Below are 21,765 nucleotides of genomic sequence, written 5' to 3' on the forward strand. Positions count from 1 at the left end.
AAGAGTAGGACTTGAGCAGGTCCAGGATTGATTTCACTCGACAAGTGCAATTGGAGAATTAATATATTTTTATACAGAACGGTTCGATTTAAGATCTTTAGAATCTCAAACATTCTTTGTTACGAATTTCTCTAACAAGCTGTCTCAATCTTTAGAACCATCGAAACGACCACATCAATTCATGAACTTCACCACTGAAATACTATGTTGAGCTTCACGTAGCCTTTAAGCTCGTAAGAATAAAATTAGCAATGTCAGAATTACTAGATAGGATTTGTCTCTCCATGAAGGCACTGAGCTTCGACCCTAATCTCAACATGGTGATCATAACTTCAACGTTCGTTGTAGGGATTAAGACTCAGATAAAAAATGGTTACCGGTTTTCGTGCGACCATTTTCATTTCATAGATCCTCCGAAGACTCGTCTACGAGTCCCCGTAGGAGAGTGGATTTAACCCTTTCGGTACAGACTGTTTTTTATACCACACATTAAACGTCGACAGAATGTCTCAGAGTGTCTTGGTAGCCTGAATAAGTTTTTGGTATTTTTATGGAGACTATGAAAAATAATGAAAAAGTAAGCTAATTTTCACATAGTGATATGCAATATTAAAAGAAAATCTGATTTTCTCAAGATATCCTGCATACGTATTCGAATTACTTGAGCAATAAATACAAAAATCAACAACTATTATTAAATTTTTCTACATAATATATACAGCAACAAAAGTGCATCACGAACGATGTAACTACCAATTACAACATACGTAAATCTATCAAGTTATGAAAGAGAACAATTCAACTTTGCGATTACTGCAAAGAAGATTTAAATTACTGTGCATATATTTGTCCAACAAAAATGATCACAAACTTTCTCAAACTTGCATTAAACGCTTTATAAACCAATAGAATTTCTTCCATTTCGAATGCACAGATGCAAGTATTAGAGAATGGACTCTGTTCGACGCATATAGGCGTTCACAAGGTTCGAAAGGGTTAACCCTTTGCGGTCGGCGTATTTTTCTAGCGATACTATCAAATAAAGCTCAAGACAATAAACATTTATCTTTAATAACAACCAGCATCTATTCGATATTGAAGACATATTCTTCTTCTTCTTCTTCTTGAACAGTAGTCTCTAAACCCAAAAACAGATCCATGAGCCTTGAAATTACATAATTACAAATAGTAAGTGCAAAGAGAAATTTTGAATGCGGCCACTGCGAAGATATCCGACTTTGAAGACAAATTTTAAATGCCCAAATTATGGCGACGCCTGGCCGCAAAGGGTTAATGTTACGGGGAAAAAGAACGAGGAGGAACCCGCCCTGCTCCCTTAAACGTGTGTCCCTTGACGTCCACGCTTTTCGAGAGAAACTCGAGAACGGTGAGAGAGAAAAGCGGTGGTCCGCTTTGTTGTAATTTCAGGCGAGTCTTAGTCTGCCTGGTTCACCGTTCAATCTCCGTCGAAGCAGCCGCGGTAGCCATCAGTTCACGATCAGAAATGGCCGGGGCCGTTTCGTCGGACCGCCAGGAGGCGACCGGAAGCCGTTGGTCCTGTCGACGTTCCTCGACGCCCAGGAACACCTGCCATACGCGGACGACTCGAACGCGGTCACGCCAATGTCCGAGGAGAATGGCACGATCGTCGTGCCTGTCTACTACGCGAATCTTGGGTCCAGGCACTCGTCGTACACGTCGCACGCATCACGGCTTTCGTACACGTCCCATGGTGATTTGATCGGTGGAATAGCAAACGCGGGGAAACCGATGACGAAGGAGAGCCAGCTGAGAATCAGATCTGTCAGGCCACCATCCGTGAATGGCCATTTCACGGATTCTAATCAGAAGTACCATTACGTGAGTAGGCGATTTTTGGGGGGCTTGTATTAATTTGAAATGGTGGAATAGGACGGAGTCGTTTATTTCAGGGTAGATTAATGGGTTTTTGTCTATGAGCTGTGTTTAGGTGATGGTGTTTGACAGTATACACGAATAAAATGCTTTCTTTATTTCTATGTTATTTTATGTTGCTGTATATACATATGGGAGAGAATGAATATTTTATCCAATTACAGAATAAGGCTTCGTTAATTTAGTAAATATAATTTAGAAAGTTTTAGTTTAGTTCATTTGCTATTTATCTTCATTTCCTTATTATTCTATTTGTTCATTCATCGTTGTACTAATATTTATTTGTCTCTGTGTTTTACAAACTTTAAATAGTAACATCCGTCTTCTTTTTCCTTAAAACTGAACATCCTTAAGTACACTTGCCGAATAGATTTTCTAATTGATTATATATTACGGAAAAATTCTGATGAAGAAATAAAGATTTTATTTTATGTTCAGGAGGGTGATCTAGAAGATCCTATGGGCAAGGCAAAGCAACAAGACAATCCGTTTATAGAGCCTTCGCAACAACATGCCGTAGTTGATATGAAAGGTAAATATATTTAAGAAAAAGACAATAATTTAGCGATAATTATTTTGCATATTCGATAAACAACTTTTCTCTGGAGAAAACATAATGTGTCGTTTTTTTGCAGACGTGATGGTGCTGAACGATATCATAGAACAGGCCGCGGGTCGACAGAGCAGAACACCGGAGCAAGGAGGTAATGTCGAGTTTCAGCTCCTTCGCTCACATTACTCTTTTTTCTTACAGTTTTCTATCACCCTTTATCACAGATGTGTATCTCTTGTGTGATGAGCATCCTGTCATTTTGATGTACACCGTTGTTAAGACTCTTGTACAGTTTTTCTCCATTGATATTCAGTGCTGAAGATTTTTGTCTGAGCGCCTTGTACATAGTAGACCGACTCCTACATACGTTATATACGTTATATACATCTATCTGTATCTCTCTTTTTTTTCTATTATTTAATTTCAATTTATAATTATGTCCAGACTCTCTTATATCGAAATAACCAACGAATTGTTTTTATTTTATTCATTATTGGTTATTGTATTGATACCAATGTGTATTACAGTGCATGGTATAATTCCCGTTGGTCCTAATAAGTTCCATTTTTATTATTGTCTTACAAAAATTTAAAGGAAAAAGAAAACAAAGAAAAAATACAAGAAATATAAAAGATAGAACTCACAGATACACGATACGAATAATCTTCTAAATCGTAATAAATAAATTCATCGAAATAATTGCAGTGCGTAAGCCCTCGAACACTTGGATGGATAAATGAAACAGAAAAACGAGAAAAAGAAAGAAACGAATATAGATGAGAACAATTTGTGATAGTTTCTTTTGGGGAAACAGAGTTTGTTTCCTGATGTATACGACACAGATTAAACATCCTCGCTGCAGCTACACGGTCCTGGTCGCTTCGTGCCTGGATTTCGCCTCAGCTCCTCGTCTGATCACCGACGTACACTGCAGCGAAACTTTAATTTTACCATAGTATTTTTTCGCGAAGGCACTCGCTTCGAGGGCACCACCGCGTTTACCTGCGTTGCACAATGAAGAATGTAGAATCAGAAAGCTTCATCGAGCGATGATTACTATCATTCGCCGTATCATCGACACTCAGTGCTCTAGAAAATGCGATTAGCGCTTCTAAAGTGACATTACTAGCGAGAACACCAAGCAGCATTATCGCACATTGACCTTAGGTCGTTGCAAAAGCCAATATAGCAACGTCTAAAAGAATCCAATCAGATCAATTGTTTTTATCACGTTCAATTTTTTCCTCCAGGTTCTTTTATTCTTGTTATTTCTAATTATTGTTTATTGTAATTGAGATTTTATTCCTGTGTATACTTAATGGTGTTCATATTTTTTATGATTTTTATCCACCAATAGTTGAATGAGGTTTTTATTAAAATTATTGCAAAAAAAGAAGAGATTTAATACTTGGAAAGATATTTCAAAGAGAAGATTGAATTTTCGAACGATCATCCTTATTTTAAAGAGGAGATTACGTTTGTGGATTTGAGTAGGTCTTTTGAAAATTGTATATAGCACGTTTCTTTTATCCTAATTTCTTAAAATTCAATTTATTCCATTCTACCAATACTATGTTCCACCAACTGAGGATTAATTGCACCTTGAACGTCCAAGAATTTTATTTGAACTTGTTTTCATCCCTTTCTTCCGCATAGCGACTCATACAGCACTTTTATTCCCCACTTGGCCGCTTCGATTTTTCCGTTTACAACACTCTTGCACACAGCTTTTGGGCTGCGCGTGTTCTTGCTGCCTGCACATTCACGTAAAACGCTTTGAATGCGCACCATTTTTATTTTCTCTTCTCTTTTTCTTTGCTTTCAGGAAAGGTCTGTAGTGTTCCTGTATTCTGAATTTTGTTCTTTTCCTTTGGTTTTTGGTTCTGTTTTGCTATGATATATAAACACACCTGCCTGTTTCTCGTATTTGATAATCTGTGGTCTAATGAGCTAAAAAGAATATATAAAGAAAACAAAAGGAATGTATAATAAAAGACTATGCAAGCTTGAGAAAGAACGAGAAAACCTCTTTCCCCAAAAAGAGTGGTGCCAGACAAAATTACTAACACGCGTTACAGTTTCGACCTATTACTTTCCGACAGACGACGATGAAGAAGGGCCAAAGTTTAAGGACAAATTGTTGGCCGCGGTGCTACGTTGCATCGATATCTTCTGCGTGTGGGATTGTTGCTGGTTGTGGCTTGAGTTTCAAAAATACGTGTCTCTTGTGGTGTTCGATCCATTCGTAGAGTTGTTCATCACCCTTTGTATCGTCGTCAATACATTGTTCATGGCGCTCGATCATCACGATATGGACAAGGATATGGAAAAAGTGCTCAAGACAGGAAACTACGTAAGTAACATGGATTTTAAATATATATCCTATGTGTAATAAAATTTTTATTCATTTATAAAGTATCTATTTAGATATTTTATTATTTTAAAAAGAATATTTTATTCTTGTCTCTTTAAATGAATAATATCGTTGTCCACTTATAATATTATTCTTTTTTATATTTGTAGTTCTTCACGGCAACATTCGGTATCGAGGCAACGCTGAAACTGATAGCAATGAGTCCGAAATATTACTTTCAAGAAGGATGGAATATTTTCGACTTCATTATCGTCGCTCTTTCGCTTCTGGAATTGGGATTAGAAGGTGTCCAAGGTCTCTCCGTATTGCGATCGTTCAGATTGGTAAGTTATTTCATGTATTTGTATTATTTGTAAACCAATCTCGATATAAAATATCCTGAAAATATCAAGGATCTATTTTTAGATAGCTAAAAAAAAATACAAATAATATATTGTATAATGTGGATAATAAGAACAACAAAGAATCTATTATATTTTTCTTTTTACTTTCATTTAACAAATTATAATAAAAAGTATTAAATAATCATTCTATTTCCAGTTAAGAGTGTTCAAACTGGCGAAGTCGTGGCCTACGTTGAATCTGCTAATTTCCATCATGGGCAGAACAGTAGGAGCGCTGGGTAACCTGACGTTCGTGTTATGTATCATCATCTTCATTTTCGCCGTGATGGGTATGCAATTGTTTGGGAAGAACTATACGGACAACGTCGATCGGTTCCCCGATGGAGATCTACCGAGATGGAATTTCACCGATTTTATGCATTCGTTCATGATCGTGTTTCGCGTACTCTGTGGAGAGTGGATCGAGTCTATGTGGGATTGTATGCTTGTGGGCGACGTCTCTTGCATACCATTCTTTCTGGCTACTGTTGTCATCGGTAATCTGGTTGTAAGTATATTTAACGAGCCTTACGATTAACTGATACTAAATTACTTTCAATTATTAAATTACTCTTCACAAGGTTTGTCTAATATCCTTCTATTTTCTTCTTGTTAATTCTTAAACAATTCTAATAAATTATATGGAAGCTTATTTTCAGTGATAATTTGTAACATTTGTAACTGCTCACGAATTTCTAGTTTCAGGCTTAATCTTACAAAGTATGTTGAACTGAAAAAACTGAAGACTGAGGAAAAAAAATTTACTAACAAAGAATCGACAACGATACTGTATTTTTTCAAGCAGATCTAAAATCTCATCATTAAGAAAAGTCATTAGTTCTTCATATTAGTGTCCTAGCAAACTAGATCTTTTAAATCATTATTCGCCTTCCTTACGATATTCTTCACCTTTTTCTCTTTTTTCTTTTTTCAATTCAACATACATACATTTTCAAAATATGTTCTAGAAATTCAATTCTATCTCTTTTCAACACATTATCCTTATCAAAAGATCAGATTCTTCCAATTATTTGATGTTTCGAATTTAACATTTCATCTCTGAAAAATTAAGTTACATATCCATTCTCAAAGAATCCCTCGCTTCTTTCATAAAGAACATGTACATATTTTCCAACGCAATTACCAACATCCTTTGCAAAAGGATCCTACATTCTTTACCAAGATCAAACTCTTGTATAATTTCTTAAATTTAACACAGACGCCCTAAAGCACATTCATTTTCAAAATCAAAGTATCTTTCAATATTATTTTCCAATACATTTCATTTAGAATTCCGAACTACTTCCTTTATCAAAGAACGACCCTTCAATTTTCCTATTTTAACACGGTCAACCCTAAAGATTAAAGCCTTAAAAGCTTAGCTGCCACTTCCTTTCATTAAAACATCATGCCAACTAGACCAATGGTCTTCCTTATTATCTAAAGATAGAAGCAACACGCGAACCCGAGACGAAATGAAAATTGTTTGATGTGCAAACGAACAGGTGCTGAATCTCTTCTTGGCTTTGTTGCTGAGCAACTTCGGTTCGTCGAATCTATCGGCGCCGACCGCGGACAACGATACGAACAAGATCGCGGAGGCGATCGATCGAATAGCACGATTTATTAAGTGGATCAAGCGAAATGTCCTTTATCTTGCTAAAATGATGCGAGCCAAACTCACCAATCAGATATCCGATCAGGCGCCAGGTGAGGGACCGTCCAACAGTTGGAAAGAAGGTTTATATCCAATCAGATCGCTTGCTGTGTGCGCTGTGTAGTTCGTGGCACTGTTTTTCAGTTCTGCTTTTCACTTTAAACGAAAAAAGAACAATCATCTTATTTCTTTAAGTTCTTTCGTTTCGCTGCCAGTCGACGAAATGGACGAAAAGAAATGTTCTTTTATTAAAATGGAAAATTACGAAAAGAAGGAAAACAGCGCGAGAATAGTTAGCGAGATCGATTCTTTTCTTTTTAATATTTTATTGATCTCTTTTAGATTTGGTACTTTTTAATTATTACAATCTTTTCTTTTTTTTTTCTAATTTGTTCGCGACAAACGACAGAGTACGTTGACTGGTGATCCTCTTCTTTTCTTTTATCTTTTTAATGCAGAGTTTTCGATCGGTTCGCTATTTTTCTACGTTTCTTCCACGAATTAAAAATGACAGAGAGAAAGAGAGAGAGAGAAAGGGAGAGAAAGGGAGAAAGAATAAAGAGGACAGAAATAGGATAGATTAATTTTTGCTTCGCTGATTAGCCTGGCAGTTATACGTTGCTTTGCCTATTATTTTCACGTTGGAGAAAGTAAACGTCTCGTCTCCCGATAAAATCAATCATCGCTTCGAAATTATCGAATAAGATCGAGTGTAGATTTTGCAGCATCGCGCGATACATTTGGATTGATCTGATTTTCAGAGATTGTGTGGTAAAAAATCTAGATTAATCGCAAATATGCAATGAATATTATTGAGATCCAGAAATGGGCTCGAATTATATCTTATTTATATACTGGGTGTCTCAAAATAATTTTCACTAAATAAATATTTATCAGTGGCAAAAAATATAGAAAAAGAGAAAAGTTCATAGATCATACAATGTATGAATTATAAAAATTAACGCGTATGAACCAAACTCTACGATTCGTATGTGATAATCAATAATTAATAAGATGATTAATAAATACATATATGAATCGTTTAATTGCTATACTTTATATATGATCTGATCTCTTTTATATAATAATTCACCAATTAATAATAGTTGCATAGTTTTTAAATTGACAAATTATAGATTATGTCAATTTTCCTTCGACCATTTTACACTCTTACGTCTCAAAAGTGGTTTTACCTGTAAAATGTCATTTCTTTTATTATCAAACTTGGTTCTGTGTATTATCAAACTTCTTACACGTAAAGACATTTTTCTACTAAATTTATTTAAATTACTAATAACGCGTGGTAATATTATTTTAAATGTCATACTATTACAAAACTGGAGATTATATTTTCAATAGTATTGAAAGGAAAATGTAAACTCTATACGACTTTACTATTCGATAATCATTTTATGTGACTTTATTTTACGACACCCTGTATATAACACTAATCATATAATATAACAACGAACGTAACAAATCAAAATTCTATTACAATTTACGTAAATTAATTGCTCGTAAATTTTTGCATTATGTTTTCAAGCAAAAGAGTGTTGTATTTTCTTCTGTTTTACAACTTCTGCTTATTATTAATATTTTGCAACAAAGGAAAAGAAAAAGACAATTATACCTTCTTCGATTCTGACCTAATATTAAATACTAACAATTAAACTACAATATAATCCATCATGTATCGCGTATTAAAATTAGTCACACTTGTACACCGTCATTTAATTATAGCATCTTACAATTAGTACAGCGTCGTAACGAGGCTAGACACAAGAATATTGCATGAACAAAAACGATGAAACAAAAATTCTATTCAGAAAAAAAAAGAAACGAAAGATCAAAATAGAGTACAATATTTTTTCCATTTTTTTCTCTTCTTCTTAAATATTTTCGGATCAACGATAGAAAATCGACGATTTCATAGTTTACGAATTGGTTACTCGATGAAAATCACGTCAGTTACTCTGTCCGATACAGATAAATATTTTTTGACGAAATGATTTTGATAAGGGCGGGTTAGAGATTTTATATGACTGTGCAGATGGAATTGATCGCGATGGGGACCTAGATCTTGCAGATGGAGAGCTGGATGCGTATAGAGATAAAAAGAGTGCCAAGGAGATAAACCAACTCGAAGTTGCTATCGGAGATGGAATGGAATTTACCATCCATGGTAAGCGTGTCGAAGAAAACGAATATTTCCTCGATCGAGTCATCAAACATTTTTCTTCGATTCTGCTCAATTTTTCAAGCGTTAAACCCCCGCAGGGTGAAGGCTGGATCAATTTTGACTCATACAGATATTTCATGTTTATTATTTTATAATTGAAAGTTACATTTACGTATTAATATTCTATCAAACTATTAGGTGATCGCATAAATTATGTTGGAGAATATCTACAATTACAACATGATATACATGTATACGATACAATAGAAAATACAGAATAGGATATATTATTATAGTATTTTTTATGAATCAAAATCTTCTAATTTATTAGAAGAAGGACTAATCGCATCCTTTGAGAACGAAAAGCTTTTCATTTTGTTTTCTGATCGTTTTACCCTGAAAAATAAAATGTTCGATCGTCGTAATAACAATGATTCAGCCTTCAATGAAAAAGAGTTAAGTTTATTGTGAATAGTGTTTACTATTTTATTGATAATTAAGTGAGACAATATTTCTTTTTTCAAAGGAGATCTAAAGAATAAATTGAAGAAGGGTAAACTGTGCATGAACAACAGCAAAGTTATAGCAAATTCGATAAACCATCGTGACTACAGGCTGGACAACGATTATATTAATCAGAACGAGGATGATACCATCAGGTGAATTTATTTTTAGATTTTAGTTATTGTCAGTTATTGTTGAAGATAATTCTTTCGGTGAAAATTCGAGTTGATTACATACGTGTTTGTCTCTTCTTTCTTTTTTTTTCTGGTACCCTTTGTGCAGTAATAAATCATATGGCAGCCACAAGAATAGAGCGTTCAAGGACGAAAGTCATAAGGGAAGTATGGACTCGTTGGATGGTGAAGAAAAGAAGGATGCGAGTAAAGAAGACCTGGAACAAGAAGAAGGTAAGATGTTGAAATGTTCTAAAAAAAATATACTAAGTACAGACAATTAGTTATTAGTAATTCGATGTTTATGCAAATTTATATTTTTATCAACACAACTGAGTAAACAGAATACATATTTCATTATATTATACTGTATATTTGGAGTATATTTTGAATGTTTCATATATCTTCACATATTATGTGCATTCTATGCATTTTTATGTTTTTAAATTCTTCATAAATGCATAGATATTCACAGTCTAGTAATTAATAATTCTGTAAATAAATACATACTCATTTACCAATCTGGCAAATATTTCATTAGTTGTTATAATTATTATGATAATTATTGTTCCCTTTAAAACGAAAAATTATGTTTCCAAGATCTTGGAGAAGAGGGAGAGGAGGGAGAAGGCGTCCTAGGAGATGCAATTATCCAAGCAGACGAAGATCCCATCGAATCCGACTATCCGGCTGACTGTTGTCCAGAAAATTGTTACAAGAAATTCCCGTTCTTAGCTGGTGACGATGACGCTCCATTTTGGCAAGGTTGGGCCAACTTGAGACTGAAGACCTTCCAACTAATTGAGAACAAGTATTTTGAGACTGCCGTCATTTTGATGATCCTTTTGAGTAGTATGGCTCTCGTAAGTACATTTCATACATTCCATTCTTCTTTATTGTTTTATTATCATCTGATTTATTCTTTTATTTCGTGAATTTTAAAGATATATGAATTATAATTGAAATTGCGTTGTGTGATGTTCAGGCCTTGGAAGATGTGCATCTTCAACAACGACCCATTCTGCAAGATATCTTATACTACATGGACCGAATATTTACTGTGATTTTCTTCCTCGAAATGTTAATCAAATGGTTGGCTCTCGGCTTCAAAAAGTACTTCACGAACGCTTGGTGCTGGCTTGATTTCATCATTGTCATGGTAAGTCATATTTATTCAGTCAATTCTCTTATATGTCTCATGTAATTTTATGATCTAAATGTGCGTAATCTCTCGTTCAAGAAAAAATAAGAATAAGAAAAAAGTTTAATAACTTCTATTCAGATTTTTTATAAAATAAGTTAATAAGATAACGATTACTCACATGAAGAATGTTATATTAGATTATCTCCAAAAAATAGTGTCTCTAATTTCTATTTTTAACGCAAAAAGGAAGTACTTTTATAATTCATATTTTTATAAAATGTCTCTAATCTACTTAATAATTTAGTTCATATCACAGCTAAACTTCGTTTACGTTCCCCAACCAGAAACAAGCTTACAATAAAATCCATAGAAAAATCTCTTATACAAAGTCCATACCTTGCATACCATATACCTTGAACAGTCGTCTTAGCAACTTTGTATAAGACAAAAATATCAAAATGATTAGAGAGAGGATGAGGAGTCTTTAAACACAAGAGAACAGAAACTCTGAAAGAAACTTTCTTTAAAAGCATGCAACGCTTGAGATTTTTTCCACGAATCAAAGATTTTGTAAACTTGTTCCAAAAAACAAAAAAGAAACAAAAGTTCCCCATCTTCAAGTTTCTCTGAATGACGAAGTGTGCCCTCCACCTTTTTCTTCTTCTCCTCCTCCCAACCACCCAAAAAGTCAGTTCACAAAGCGGAAGAGCTCAGCATGGAAACTCCCTCATGGTGGATTACTGTAGTACAAACTCGTCTACGTATAATAACGTATATCTCATGTGTCATGTGTCACGTTCCATCTGATCGATATTTGATGATGATGATAGCTCTCACTGATCAACTTGGGCGCCATCTGGGCAGGCGCCGCCGACATCCCGGCCTTCCGTTCCATGAGAACACTGAGGGCCTTGAGGCCTTTACGAGCCGTGTCACGATGGGAGGGCATGAGAGTAAGTCATCGGTCGACAAGAAGCGAAAAAAAAAAACCGAGAAAGAGCAGCCTCATCCGGTGATACGACGACCTTTGTATGATCGTGCAAATCTGACGGATTATTATTTTATCATTTTATGAAACTGAAATATTTTTTGTGGAATTTAAATGTAACTCTGTTGCAAGTTTTGAGCTTGTTAATTTTCTTTTCCTGTTTAATTTTCGGAGTTTAAAAGAAATTAATCTTTGTGACAGTATCAAGGAACTTTCTATGGTATTTTTGGAGAATTCTAATTTGAATAAGAGACATTGTTATTTAAATAATATTATAAGAGTAAGTAGTACTCCTTTTATAATTAGACAATTTTCTCTTACACATAATCTGTTACTATTGAATCGAGAAATAAGTTCGTTCACTCTTCATTAGTGTATACGTTTGATTTATAAAAATTGTTTAAAACATGTATCTGAATTTTACCAATAGAAATATAAATCTATAAAGAAACTCGATAAAGAAGTTGCATACTTCTTTTGATAGCTCAATGTAATAGTAATAAGTAAAGAATTAATGATATTACTATTAATCATTAATCCTCGTAGTATTATTTGAACGATAATGTCTTCGTACTTTCTCAAAATTTATAAACCTTTTTAAAGAAATGAATATCTAATGGTAGTATTTTTTAAACATTAGCTTTTTCATCTGTAATCCGTCACGTTTGTTCCGAGGTTTTGGTTTTTTAATGAGTCGATAGGACAAAAAAGAAAACTGAAAAAAAGCGATTAGAAAGAAAGAAGGGAACAATAAGTAAAAACCGAGGGAAAAGTGACGAGAGAGGACATGATCGCTACAGTGATCGTAGCCTTGTACTCTGTGGTGTGCTTTCCGGTGTGCAGAGGTACACTGGTGTCTCTACTTGGTGTCTGCACTGATATTGGAGTTTTTGTCGTACTAGCTACTGCCGATGTACGCCTTTCCTAAACAGTCTTTTTTAGCACAGTGATCGTTGTGCAAAGTACAGTGTATCTATACATATAAACTATATATATATATACATTATATACATATACATATTATATTGCTTTGTGTGTAATGTACAATCTTCCTTGTGTGTTCATGTACGCGTGTGTACTACGTAATATATTATGCGCGTGTAATTTTGGAATTTGGTCATCAGGATTTTGATTTTTCAACGTTACAACGCACTATGGTACCAGTTTAATTGATGTTACAATGAAAAAATAATATGAACTCTCATTATGAATATAATTTTTCACCCACAAATCTGAAACAACGATCGTATTTAAAAAATTACGTAGAATATTATTATTAGAGTATCTATCGATAATACGAAAATATGTAGCAATAACAAGTTGTTTCGCTTTTTAATTTGTACTTTGTTAGAAAGAAGAAGAACCTTCTACATCTACGTCAATTAATAATTTTATCAAACTATCGGAACAAAATGCAAAGTACTTTTCTAATTGCAAGACTCTTCTTAACAATCAAATGGTCAAACGATATAAAATTGGTACCTAGCGCGTCGTTACTGCTGGTATGACGAACCTTTTCATCTGTTTCAGGACGAAGCCGATTATCATGCTCGCAACCGAAAATATCTCTCATCAATTCATTCATTGCTCTCTGCATTGTCGGTCGTTCTCGCCTGTATGCGTACAATCGCGTCTTCCAGATAAATGAACATTTACGTAACTTAAAAGAAATTAGCTTATCGTAATACTCTATACATTTTAATTTCTTCGAAATTCCTAGAATCGTAAGAAGCGCTTAGCGAATTCTTAAAATTCCCTTTCACAACCACTAAACATATTACTAAACATAAAGGAAGTAACGCGTTAAAAAGCATCCTTTTAACGAAGGATTGTACGCAAACAGGGGTGACACGACGTCCATTCTCTGTTCACTGTGAACCGCTACGTGTGCCATATCTGGTTTCTCTCAATGTCTTCATCCCCCTGCTCTGGATATTTGTTGTATCTACGATGTGTATCATACACTATTTAAATGGAACGATTTCCACAGATGGGACGGACTCCTGTGTTACTTTGATCCGCTTCAATGGACTCCTCGATCCATCGACGGGAAATCGAGAGATCAGAAAAAAAACAAAACAAAAAAAAAAAAAAAGAAAAAAAGACATGAAACTAAAACCATACAAAACACGAATTGACGCGTCGACGGTCAACCAACAACCTCTACTTCCTCCTAACCCTTTCTTTAGCTATCTATTTTCTTCTCTTTCTCTATTCTTCCGTTTCTACTTATCTCTTAAAATTTTTCTAGTATTTGAAAGTTTGGAAATGATTATTGATTATGATAATGATAATGATGATGATGATTATGATTATGATTATGATTATGATTATGATGATGATGATGAATTCGTATCGCGAGTAGCCTGTCTACCTGTTGCTGTGATCCGCTCTCGTTTCTCGCTCGCAGGTGTCACTCATTAACTTCGTAGCGTCGCTCTGTGGCGCTGGCGGGATCCAAGCCTTCAAAACAATGAGGACCCTAAGGGCCCTAAGGCCACTCAGGGCGATGTCTAGAATGCAGGGAATGCGGGTATGTAGCCCACAGTCTCAGCAGACCTTGCCGATTACTTTCTTATTATGTTCCCGACCGAATCGATCATTCTCTTTAGCGGGCGAATCGAGCTTCCGAGTTGGGCATATGTCGTTAGAAATATCGCGATCATAGGATCATTTTGATATAACGATAGTTTTAGACGAAATAATATCTCTACTATGACAAACGAGTAATCTAGAACCGTCTAATTAGAAATTTCTTGCGAAGAAAGTACTTGGTAATCGTTGTTTAATATGTTGGATTATTGCAGCGTAATGTCGCAAGAAATAATTAGCAAATAACAAAGATAAAATTATATGGTTAAGGTTCGAATTAAAAGCAGAGTATAGCGGGACTCTTGTCTGAGAGTGTTCGACTTGCTATATTTACTATTCGAAGTTATTTGCGATAAGAATACTAAATAATAATTGAACAAATTGCGCGTCCGATAGCAATGTTAAGTAACAACGAAAGTGGCTTCCAGATTTTGTAGATTCGTTCTTCGAAAGTATCAACATTAGGTAATTAACGCTATGACTTACGTTGATTAAACAATGCCCAACTTTGTTGACAATTTTCGATTCGTCCAGATTTTCAATTTGAATTCTCTCGGTGCCGTCGAATTATCTCGAACGAATAAAATTATTAGCCGTTCCAATAGAATTATCAATATCAGTAGTTCAAGAAAATTATCGAAGATAATTAGAAAAAAATTAAAAATCGCATTTATGAAATAATAATGATAATAAAAATAAGAAATAAAATAATAAATGAGTATATATATAAAAAAAAAAAATAGAAAGAAAATCAGTTTAACGGCGGCACCGTTTTTCTTTCATGGCGAGAATCGACAAAGAGGCCGATTTGAGTTTCATATGACACGGAATATTTTGTTTAGTTTTGTTGCATTAAAATATAGTTACTTACTTTGTTGTTAGTTATTCGAAAAATTAACGAAACAACTCTTCGGTCTCGCCGTGTCGAAGACTCGATTCCTTTTGCACGTGAACATAAGTAGGGCGATCGCGAATGCACTTGAGCTTAAAACTGCGAATGTTTGAACGGCACGTAGACTCGTTCTTTATTGAATAATTCTCGCGAGATATGCACCTTAGAGACACACGTACGCTGCTGTTCGTAAATTTTGGATCGACCAACGCTTCTCGTAAATTCAAGACAACACCCTATTTATATAATTTCTACAAAATAGCGAGAACGATTAACGATTTTCAAGACATTCTCGCGTCTTCCTCGTTCTAATTTGTAAAACGTTCTTTATATCTTTAAAAGATACTAAGACTGATACTTTATAGATATTTCAAACATCAATTACGTACTACTCGAAAGGAAATCCAGACAAAAACGTGAAATAGATCCTCAATTTTGTGTGAAAACGAAACGGGCGCTTGAAGAAACATATAACAGTAGATTTGTATTCATTTTACGTACAAAGTGTCCCAAGTTCTTTTCCAGCAAACGGTGCTAGAACAAAGTAATAAAGAGAAGAAAGGATATATCGTATAAACGTATAGGCTTCTAAATACTTTGTAAAAAAAGTCATTTAAAAAATGCAAATAATAACAAATTAGTGAAAAAGAAGATAAGCAAAATTGCTTCGGTTATTTTTCATAGAATATGTTCGCATGTGTATCTGGTAGAAAAGTCTCGGAACTATATATTTTTAAATTATTATTTCAAACAAATTTTACCACCCATGATTACTCGTTATTATCTGAGCTATCGAAGAAATTAGAAAAATATCGGAAACTCTACTCTTCATCGGCCTAACAACTTCCATAGAAAACCAAGGGAAGCTCGGCGATATCAACGCCTGCATAGGCGATGAGCCTGTCTGCATAGGTGTCGACAGATAATAAATCGAACAGCTCGGAAACGTATCCTTCGATCAAATCATTTTCAATTAGTAAGTAATAAAATAACCATGGAAAGTTTAGACAAGATTTACGAACGGCGGTGTATTTAGATACTTATTGTGAAATTCAACGAGCCTGAAACAAACGTGCCTCATCTAGAAAACAGCTGGTCTCAACATACTCGAACAACACACGTATTATATACCTACATCAAACATACTAGTAACTTACCATTCTCGGATGAATTTAACAGTTTATATATCTCATTACAGACATAAAATGATTCTACATAACTGTAATACAAGGTCGCTGAGATACTGGGCGTAGAGTTACTGTCATGCCCACGCCCTGACACTATCTTACCCTATCTTATTATACAGTAGTTCGTAGCTACTAATTTTCAGCATAATCTGTCTACCTATATAAATATATAAATATATATATATTATATATAATATATAAAAACGTAAAATCAATGAACTTACTATACGATAGTATATATTATATATATTATATATTATTTCTATTTCTGCATGGGATTGTTGCTTGCCGCTGAGGAACGCTAAAAATTTTCGCACGCCAAAACGCATCCAATATATCGAATGGAATGTTTCACTGTTACATGCTTTGTGCGTCACTTGCTGCTGGCTTTCGTTTATTTCTCGTGTGAATTCTATGTGTACACTTGTAGTCGTGATCTCGAAGCAACGTTAAGTATGCACCATACGTCACATCGATCAATGATCAGGCAAAGCGATACTTTGTTCCTTCTTAATTTGTTTCACAAGTCTATTGATTTCCATGAAGTTCGCGAATATTATACTTCGTGAACGCAGAGGCACTCCTTGTGTTCGCCGTGATTCTTCCTCTTCTTCTTCTTTTTTTTTTCTTCTTTTTTAATTCTTTTTTCTCTTTGTCTGTTTGAATTTGTCTGGAGACTTGTGATTTCGGTGTTTCATTGGTATACATATATATATATATATATATAATCAATGTTCGTGCGGTGTAGTTGTACGAAATTGAACGTGATAATTATTGTGTTGAAGTAAGTATGCAAGGTTTACCTCGGTTTACTGTTCCATAAAAAGAAAAGAGAACAAATTCATGGGAAAACTCGATTGGACTCGTTTCGTAGATATTATTGCGAAAAAGATGAGCCAAGATATTTTATCGACTCTGTTTCCTGATTTGATCCTGTGCAATCGTGAAAAATCGAGCGAAATCGAGCAGCGATGTTGCGTGCTTCTTGTTCTCGGATCAAAATTATATGAAATTGAACATTTCATTGTGATATTACATTTTTATACGATAGATTCTTTTCCCTTTTTCGTAGAAATTGACTAGGACTAATTTCACTGATGTATTAAATTCAATTGAATTTCTTTTGGACTCTTATCAATTTTCATCGAGTTCGAATTGTATACGAAAATAATGCGACATTCCTGTTTGTTTTCGCGCGGTGTTTTATCCTTTCGTTTATTTTATCGCAAAAGATGAATCCAAGATTTACATTGCACATACGATGAATTCGTAACACACGGCGTAGACATTTACTTAGAAACGCGTAGAGATGCATAGAAACGCATACTTAAGCACATAGAGAAACAGAATTAAAAAAAAAAAAAAAACATTGATTTGACCGATTTTCAGATACTTTAACGAGTGGTTTTGTCTCACAGGTAGTCGTCAACGCTTTGGTTCAAGCCATTCCATCCATTTTCAACGTGTTACTGGTGTGTCTTATCTTCTGGTTGATCTTCGCCATTATGGGTGTACAGCTTTTTGCCGGCAAATATTTCAAGGTAATTATTTCAAAGTTATTTTCGTAATTAAGCATAATGTTTGAAACACATTTCAGAAATGTTTGTGTTCAAATCTGACCAAGGAAATCGTTGAAAGTTTGAGAAATTTATTTCATCGCCTTAAATTATTTAGTATTTATTCAGCAGAAATTTACTTACAACTCGATATTCCTAAATAAGTATTCAATTTCCATTCTTATACAGAGCTCTTATAGCTTAATAACTAAATTCAAAACAAATTAAAGAATTACTTTGGATTTCAAACTTTCACGATGATGAGATATTTTGATATTGCCTCTTCGGGATGAGCGATCGTGTTCCGATTTTGCACGTGCACTTGACATTCGCATTTTGAGCCAGAAACACGACTGTCCATCCCGAAAAGCCAATATCGCAAAAATTAAAGGTAGCAGAATATTACTATTTTGCCTTCAACTTACCTTGAAAAATATGCGGTAATAAAGGATCGTCAAACGTCGTGCGTATATTTTTCTATTTAATTAACTATATTCGTTTTCTGTTTACAGTGCGTAGATGCCAATAAAACAACACTCAGCCACGAAATAATCCCTGACCGAAATGCCTGTTTGGCTGAGAACTATACCTGGGAGAATTCTCCGATGAATTTCGACCACGTAGGAAAGGCTTATCTGTGCTTGTTCCAAGTGGCCACGTTTAAAGGATGGATTCAGATCATGAATGACGCGATAGATTCTAGGGAGGTGAGTGTATCGTTTGTAACTCGAATTAATCAATAATCGTCGTTGGATTCTTTAATTAATCTTTCTTTTGTGCCTACAGCTCAACAAACAACCAATTCGTGAAACAAACATCTACATGTATTTCTATTTTGTATTCTTCATTATATTCGGATCGTTTTTTACCCTTAATCTATTCATTGGTGTGATCATCGATAACTTCAACGAGCAGAAGAAAAAGGCGGGTGGTTCCCTCGAGATGTTCATGACGGAAGACCAGAAGAAATATTACAACGCTATGAAAAAGATGGGTAGCAAGAAACCATTGAAAGCCATTCCACGTCCAAGAGTATGTAGAGAATATGTTGTTGAAATATTTGTGAATTTCTTCCTCTTCGATTCTTCTCTTGATCCTAGCAACTCAATCTGATAATCTTTTTTACAGTGCTCAAGTCCATTTGTATTGAATTTTGTGTATAGTTGAATTTTGAACATTGCAATTTCCGTGATTAGTCATTTTAAATTGTAAAACATTAGGAGTTGGAAACGTTTAATTGTAAAATTTTGGCGGTCAACAACTTTTAATTGTAAAATTTTAGTAGAATAAGAGTCTTTGGTTCTGACATTTTAGTAATAGGAAATTCTTAATTATGAAATTTTACTGTAAGTGGGAATTTATAATTTTGGGAACTTCCAATTCTGAAATTTTAGCGATTCATCGTGTCGTATTGTAAGATTCTGACGGTTAAGTAAATCTTAAGTAAAATTTTGGTAATTATCTATTTCAAATTGTAAGACTTTAGTGAATGTCTATTCCGATAGCTGAATAGCTTATTAAGAAGTAGGTGCTTATTGAATTTTTCTACTTTCTTTTTCCAATTAAAAAATCTCTATTTTAACGCAAACATTTTGTCTTTCAGTGGAGGCCGCAGGCGATAGTGTTTGAAATAGTGACGGACAAAAAGTTCGATATGATAATCATGTTGTTCATCGGACTGAATATGCTTACGATGACGTTGGACCACTATCAACAAACTCAGACTTTCAGCGATGTTCTGGACTATCTAAACATGATATTCATTGTGATATTCACCAGCGAGTGTCTCATGAAGATCTTCGCTCTGCGTTACCACTATTTCAAGGAGCCATGGAACCTCTTTGATTTTGTTGTTGTTATATTGTCAATATTAGGTAATGTAATGTAATGATTAGTTCAGTCGTATGGCCCCCGTGAAATTGATATATGATAATGGAAAAGATAATCCTGTTAGCTTTTTCATCACACAACATAGCTCTCTCTTCTTTTTTTTTTTTTTAATTAGGATGCAAATGAGCATGTTCAATTCATTATCTCTACTGCACGCAAAACTTAGCATCTTAGCAAAAAAAAGAAAGCGTACAGGATTAATATTTCACGTGTGCTGCAACGACTGATCAGCGTCATTATGTTACGTAGCCTTACATTGATGTTATGTGTAATCCTGTCTTTCCTATCCTGTATAATCCTCGTTTATAATCCTCACGGTTATGAACATGTGTCCAGTCATTAAAAGCAACATTATAGCTCTTTATTTATAAAGCAGATCAGTATTCAAATATTTTTATATTAATTTTAAAAATTCATAAAATTTGATTTTTAACTTAATTCATTATCATTTGATTGCGCAATTTATTTATCTATTTTTTATATATATTTCTAATAAAATTTAACCAGTCTAATATCTGGTTTTTTCATAATGAACTTTCAATCTTAAATTAATAATTTAAACAACTTTAATGGTTAAACATTTGTTGGTATCTTTTCATATTGATATAATGTCGTATTTGACTGGTATTTACACATGTTGATTGATGTAAAGACGATCATTAGTCAAAAAATCGGGTAAGAGCGGGTCTGTATTACGAGATTTTTTTTTCCAAATTAGTCTTCGTAGAAAGGAGTAATCGATTGCTAGTCTGCTCACTTTTAAACTTTTGAATGCCTAACACGAAAACCTACGACAATGAAACATTTTTTTTTCTTGTACAGCACCGCGTGATCTAACGAGTGATCGAGCTTTAATCAAGTTTCTGTTTTTTTTTATCAATCTAAAACTGCATGTTAATTTTTTTTATAGCCAGATCTAACAAGAAGAAAAGATTAGAGAACAAGGGATGATAGTCCTTAGGACTATATGATGCATGTTTTTTTTTTTAATCTATTTCCTTTGAATCTTGAATCGTGCATCAAACACCTTGAATCTTCTTCTTGAAGAAACAAAATAAGAAACACTATTTTCACGAAACTCTTTGTTATCATTCACTGTGCAATATTATTGCTTACAAATCAAATTAGAATTAGAAACGCATAATTTTTCACGTACTTTATATTCAATGAATGAATCAAGTTTCATAAGACTAGTAATCCTGTGTGCAAAGATTTTCCGTTGCATGGAACTTAAAACACTTATCAACTTAGAGAGCACCGCCTTTACCTAGATCGCACAACCTAATCTAGTTGACACATGAATCTTATCCTTTCTTATTGTCACTCGATAGCAATAGTATTTTAGAAAGTATTAAGGATTATTGTAATAAAATGTATATGTGTTCCCTTTAGGTCTGGTTCTCAGCGATATTATTGAGAAATATTTCGTATCGCCGACCTTGCTCCGTGTAGTAAGGGTGGCAAAAGTCGGTCGTGTGCTTCGACTCGTAAAAGGTGCTAAGGGTATTCGAACTCTTCTCTTCGCCCTGGCGATGTCGTTACCAGCTCTCTTCAATATTTGCCTATTACTGTTTTTGGTGATGTTTATCTTCGCGATTTTTGGAATGTCATTCTTCATGCACGTGAAAGACAAGAGCGGACTGGATGATGTATACAATTTCAAAACGTTCGGCCAGTCGATGATATTGCTATTCCAGGTAATTATACCTTCATTGAAACATAATTTTCTAAGTATGCTTCAGTATAAAAGATACTGCAACGTGTTTTGTATTATTTTAT

The 21,765-nt window shown here is 34.3% G+C and overlaps 2 protein-coding genes across 43 annotated transcripts in view; both read left to right on the forward strand.

Annotated features, from left to right (window-relative positions):
• Positions 1-21,765, forward strand: part of LOC132905765 (sodium channel protein para) — a 69,378-nt gene that overhangs the window by 39,461 nt on the left and 8,152 nt on the right. For 10 of the 42 annotated variants that reach the window (XM_060957349.1, XM_060957350.1, XM_060957351.1 and 7 more), the window contains 18 exons: positions 1,429-1,860; positions 2,353-2,446; positions 2,550-2,618; positions 4,546-4,820; positions 4,991-5,164; positions 5,382-5,732; positions 6,730-6,964; positions 8,932-9,063; positions 9,587-9,719; positions 9,847-9,971; positions 10,338-10,600; positions 10,723-10,896; positions 14,280-14,402; positions 17,959-18,081; positions 18,609-18,803; positions 18,883-19,128; positions 19,700-19,970; positions 21,379-21,683. In XM_060957349.1, coding sequence (XP_060813332.1) covers positions 1,429-1,860; positions 2,353-2,446; positions 2,550-2,618; positions 4,546-4,820; positions 4,991-5,164; positions 5,382-5,732; positions 6,730-6,964; positions 8,932-9,063; positions 9,587-9,719; positions 9,847-9,971; positions 10,338-10,600; positions 10,723-10,896; positions 14,280-14,402; positions 17,959-18,081; positions 18,609-18,803; positions 18,883-19,128; positions 19,700-19,970; positions 21,379-21,683 — 3,720 coding nt within the window. Of the gene's footprint in view, positions 1-1,428; positions 1,861-2,352; positions 2,447-2,549; positions 2,619-4,545; positions 4,821-4,990; positions 5,165-5,381; positions 5,733-6,729; positions 6,965-8,931; positions 9,064-9,586; positions 9,720-9,846; positions 9,972-10,337; positions 10,601-10,722; positions 10,897-11,711; positions 11,835-14,279; positions 14,403-17,958; positions 18,082-18,608; positions 18,804-18,882; positions 19,129-19,699; positions 19,971-21,378; positions 21,684-21,765 lie in introns of all 42 variants that reach the window. The other 32 variants (XM_060957347.1, XM_060957389.1, XM_060957376.1 and 29 more) reach the window with 14 other exon arrangements.
• Positions 1-21,765, forward strand: part of LOC132905772 (uncharacterized) — a 40,117-nt gene that overhangs the window by 640 nt on the left and 17,712 nt on the right. The window lies entirely within an intron of this gene.

This window comes from Bombus pascuorum, chromosome 4 (assembly GCF_905332965.1).
Source record: "Bombus pascuorum chromosome 4, iyBomPasc1.1, whole genome shotgun sequence".
NCBI classification, from domain to species: Eukaryota; Metazoa; Arthropoda; class Insecta; order Hymenoptera; family Apidae; genus Bombus; species Bombus pascuorum.